General features: G+C 35.0%; 1 protein-coding gene across 1 annotated transcript in view; it reads right to left on the bottom strand.

The window, feature by feature from the left end:
• The window catches only part of MALRD1 (MAM and LDL receptor class A domain containing 1), a 649080-nt gene that overhangs the window by 546366 nt on the left and 97867 nt on the right, over nt 1-4847 (bottom strand). Inside the window, exons 10-11 of the mRNA XM_006759937.1 lie at nt 4176-4268; nt 1485-1692 (exon numbers count right to left, since the gene is read on the bottom strand). Coding sequence (XP_006760000.1) covers nt 1485-1692; nt 4176-4268 — 301 coding nt within the window. The remainder of the gene's footprint in view (nt 1-1484; nt 1693-4175; nt 4269-4847) is intronic.

Below are 4847 nucleotides of genomic sequence, written 5' to 3'. Positions count from 1 at the left end.
TTGCTACTTCATAACTGTAATTTTGCTACTGTTATGAATCATAATGTAAATATCTGATATGCAGGATGGTCTTAGGTAACCCCTGTGAAAGGGTCGTTCAACTGCCAAAGGGGTCACAACCCACAGGTTGAGGACCACTGCTTTACCTGGTCTCCAACATTATCCTTATTTCATCATCATTTAGTGTTTCAAATTATTTATAAACTCATAATGATGAGAGGAAATATGGAATAGAATAAAGTCTACTAGCCCTAACTGGTTTGACTCAGTGGATAGAGCTTCAGCCTGAGGACTCAAGGGCCCCAGGTTTGACTCCAGTCAAGGGCATGTACCTTGGTTGCGGGCACATACCCAGTGGGGAGTGTGCAGGTGGCAGCTGATGAATGTTTCTCTCTCATCGATGTTTCTAATTTCTATCTCTCTCCCTTCCTCTTCTGTAAAAAATTAACAAAATATATTTTTAAAATAAATAAATAAATACATTGCACTGAATTCTTGGTTTAAGCTTCTTTCATTTGAACATTGTACTTCTCCTTTACGGTGTCAAAATTTACATTAGCATTTTAAAAGCTCTAACAAGTTCTACAAGTAAAATAATTTTTTCACACATTATTTTCTCCTGGTTTGACTTAAACACAGATCTATGTATTCTACCATCCTTTTTGGTGCACACACACAGTATTTTTTATATACATATTTTGAGGAAGGAAATGCCAGTTGTTTGATTAATAAAACCTAAATACAGGAAAAGAAATGGGAAAAACATATCCAAAATCAAATGCTAAAATAAAAGTAAATAAATAAAAAAACCATTTGTTTGAGATATAAGATATATTTAGTTGGAATTCATCATTTCTAAAGAGACACACAGTATCTTAGTTGCTAAGTGACATCATATGAGAATCATCATGTGGTTAAATTATATATTTTTTAAAATATGACTAGGCTTGAATAGATATAGGTTTCTTGTCATCACTCCTATCAAAGACTCTCCATAAAAGGCCTGAAAGAAAGGTGTTGGGCCTTTTTTCCTACATAATTGGTCAGAATGGGAAAAGTCCTACATTTATAAAGGTTAGCAATATATAATCTATGTCTCCAAGGGGAAAACTAGAAAGAGGTTCCCTCTCCTACCCATTTCTCTCTTTAAGGTACACACATACACACACACACACACACACACACACACACACACACACACCACTAATGACAATTATTCATTTGTTAAACAGGGAGGGTTTTGCAGTTCTAGCAATAACCACCAATTCACAGCAGAGAATTAGTAATTGCTATGCAGTCAGCTCTTTTATTAGTGCTAGCATAGAGACCCCTGCAAGGAACAGTGCTAATAGCTTCAGAATGAGAATATACATTCATCTTATTTCATATTAGCTTTACCTTGCTTAAAACAAAGTCTAGTGTTTTAACTCCAACCACAGTCATGATTTGGAGCATGTTAATGAGGAAACTATTGATTCACTTACAGCAAGTCACCAGGTCTTCATCACTTTTATCAGAACAGTCCTGCCGAGGGTCACAGACTGATTCCTGGGCAATGCACTGACCACTGGCACAAGGGAATTCACCTGCAGAGCAAGACTTTCTGGACGGGGCCTGTGCACACACATAGACCCAGAGTTGATCCAGCCCAATAAAACTTCTCTGGCTCAGAAGAGCCCCTTCGAATATAATCTTTGGTGGGGGGGGAGAAAAAAAACTGAGTTCATAATCTCTTAAAAAGACTAATTATAATAATAATAGAGATTAAATTATTAAGAAAACATCTGTTTAAAGAGCAGGCAAATACTACTGATAACAAAGTTCTTATTTGAGAAGCTTAACCCACACACATAAGATTAATGGGCACATTAGATCCACTGAAGCCTCTGAGAAACCACCCATGCCCATGATCAGGTGAAGTATAGTATCCCACTTAATCCTCAACGATATCCCTGACTGCAAACTATTTACTTGGTCTCATCTTTGTAGCTCTCTCTCTTTAATATTTAAGGAAAAGACTAAGAATTGTCACTATGTACACAGCAATAGCTATGCATATTTTTTACCTACTGGAAATAGTATTGGAATGAAGAGAAATGTCATGCAGATGGTAAGGGGTGCATCAGAAGAATAGAAAACTTAAAGAATATGAAAATATATTAATTTTTATCAAAAAAGAATATCTTTAATAATCAAAGCTTAAATTAAAGGAAATAAATCTCATTCTCTTCAATCAAATCGCTAGCTTTTCTGAAGGTATACAATACTAGCTAGTGAAACAACCATATGTTCCTAGTCCAATGTAAGATAGTATCAAAATACTTTTGTAGGAACTGATTATAACTGACTCTTTAAATTGATTTGAGAGAGAGAAAAAGAGGTGGTGGGGGGAGAGAGAGATCCACGTGAGAGAGAAACATCCATCAGTTGTCTCCCACACACGCCCAACCATGTTTAGGGATTGAATCTGCAACCTAAACATGTACTCTGACCATGAATCGAGCCCACCACCTTTCCACTCGCCAGAGCAATGTCAAAGTATTAATATTCCTTCAGATTCTACCAAGAGCAATAGTCAACACCAAGAGGAAAAGACAGACAGAAAGAGCTGACTAGATAGCAAATACTAATTCTCTCTTGTCCAATAAGATAGCCCATAGCTACTTTGGGATATTTCAATTTAAATTAATTAAAATTCAGCCCCTCTGTGGCACTAGCCACATTTCAAGTGTTTAATTAGTCACATGCAGCTTGTGGCTACCATGTTGGGAAGCACGGATATAGAAAATTTCCATTACCACAGAAAGTTCTATTGAACAGTGAGTGGTGAACTAGAAATTGTTAACATGTAAATAAGATACTAGAAATAAAAGCCAACTTCTTTGATCTCTTCCGGCTTAAAGTTTCTGAATAAGTTTTCTGCTTTGCAAAAACATGAACAACCAATTTAATATTTGTTTGTTAAGAATTACTTAAGATTAAGTTCAGTTTGCAAATATACTTAAAGATTTAGTCTAGAAAGTAATATTGAATTTAAATATCTAACATTAAGAAAACTTTGTAATCTTCTATACACTTTCCCATGAGTATCATAGTAAAATGTATAAAATTATTGGATCTAAAGCTGTATATTTTCATAACAGCAAGCAATCAGACATGTAGAAATATCAGTTTGAATTCTAATATTGAAAAATTTAAATTTGTCTCAAAATTTAAACTTAAGTCCCCAAATTCTGCCACTATTAAAAATCTACTTACATTTAATATGCACTTGGAAACCTAGAATAACTTCCAAATTATTTTCTTTATGTTTTACTTTGTTTTATCTTGTGGTTAATTGACAAAATTTTAACATTCAGTCTATATAAAAAAGATGAAACTCTAATCATTTAGTACTCATTTCTTATAAAGTACTTATAAAGATAGGTATCAGCTTAGAAAAGTTTAAATAGTGTCAAAATGTTAACTCATTAGGCTATGTTATAAGCCTCAACTTTACTGAGATTGCTACAAAAATGCTATGGTTCAGCAATTCCAACCTCTGAAGTAAACAGGATTCGAAAAATCTCATGATTACAGATTAGTGTCATTTGGGTTCTCCCTTTTAACACCTAGAGACATGTATGAACATAGCATTAGCATAAGGAATGAAATTGCTTTCAGAAGCTATACATATACTTATATTCCAATATAAATATGTACTTTAATGCAATACATTGTTATGTTGCATTAAAGTACATATTTATATTAAATTATTGCACTTCAAAAATAAAATTCTAAATAGCAATTAATACCAGATATTAAAATGTTATCCCACTAACTTACTCTATGTTGTGATATTGCTATAATACTAGAAAAGAAAGAAATGACAGGCAAACATTCAATATGAAAGTTTAAGAAAATGTTGTCACGTAATTATTTCAGCACAATTTCAATAAAAGCTCAAGTAAGTTTTCTAGAGACAACTTTCACTCTGGGTCCTCCACTCAGGGGAAATTTGGCCTGAGGAGGTCTAGGTAGAATGAAAAGAAGTAGGTAATCACTTTCCCCAAACATATAAGTCTATATCCTTAATGTAAATGCTAATTTAAATTTAGCAATGGGTGATAAATTCACCACTACACAGCTAATAATGAAACATGATTAAAAAAAATACTTGCTCTTCCCTTTTATACCTTAAATGTCTTCAGTCCTTCTGGTATTAACACATCTGTTTTCACCCATTTTTTGTGAGTTGATGTATTGTATGTCCAAAATATTTCTTCTTCCTTTGATTAGAATAAAATGACATTACTCATTCCCCACATTCTACTCTCATACTTACATACGTACTCTCTTAATTACATTTTAATAGAGTTTACCCTACCTGCATGATATTAAGTGCTAAAAAATCTAAAGCATTGGTGAAAGGGGCGTATAACATTTTTTAAAGGAAATGGGGGAACACGAATAGGTGGAGTAGCAAGGATGTTTAGGGCAGTGAAAATAGTCTGTATGATAATATAAGGATGCATATGCCGTTATCATTTGTCCAAACCTACAGAATGTACAACATGCTATATTATACATCTGTATAATGATCATTTCCCAGGTTGCAAAGTGTATGCAGAATTATGTTTCTACTAAAGGCTCAGTGTACGAAATTGGTGCACGGGTAGGGTCCTTAGGACTGGCCAGTGATCAGGGCTGATCTGCAGGGCGACTAGTGAGGCAATCGGGGGACTCCCACTGTCATCCTCCTTGGCCAGCCTGGAGCCACCCACTCACCGGCCCTGCCCCCCACTGCTGCCACCAGTCACCTCCCTCTAAGGGGTGACTGGCGGGGCAATTAGAGGGCCCTCCACTGG

This window comes from Myotis davidii, unplaced genomic scaffold (genome assembly GCF_000327345.1).
Source record: "Myotis davidii unplaced genomic scaffold, ASM32734v1 scaffold376, whole genome shotgun sequence".
NCBI classification, from domain to species: Eukaryota; Metazoa; Chordata; class Mammalia; order Chiroptera; family Vespertilionidae; genus Myotis; species Myotis davidii.
The sequence above is the reverse complement of the archived record's forward strand: the minus strand, read 5'-3'. Positions and strand labels throughout refer to the sequence as shown.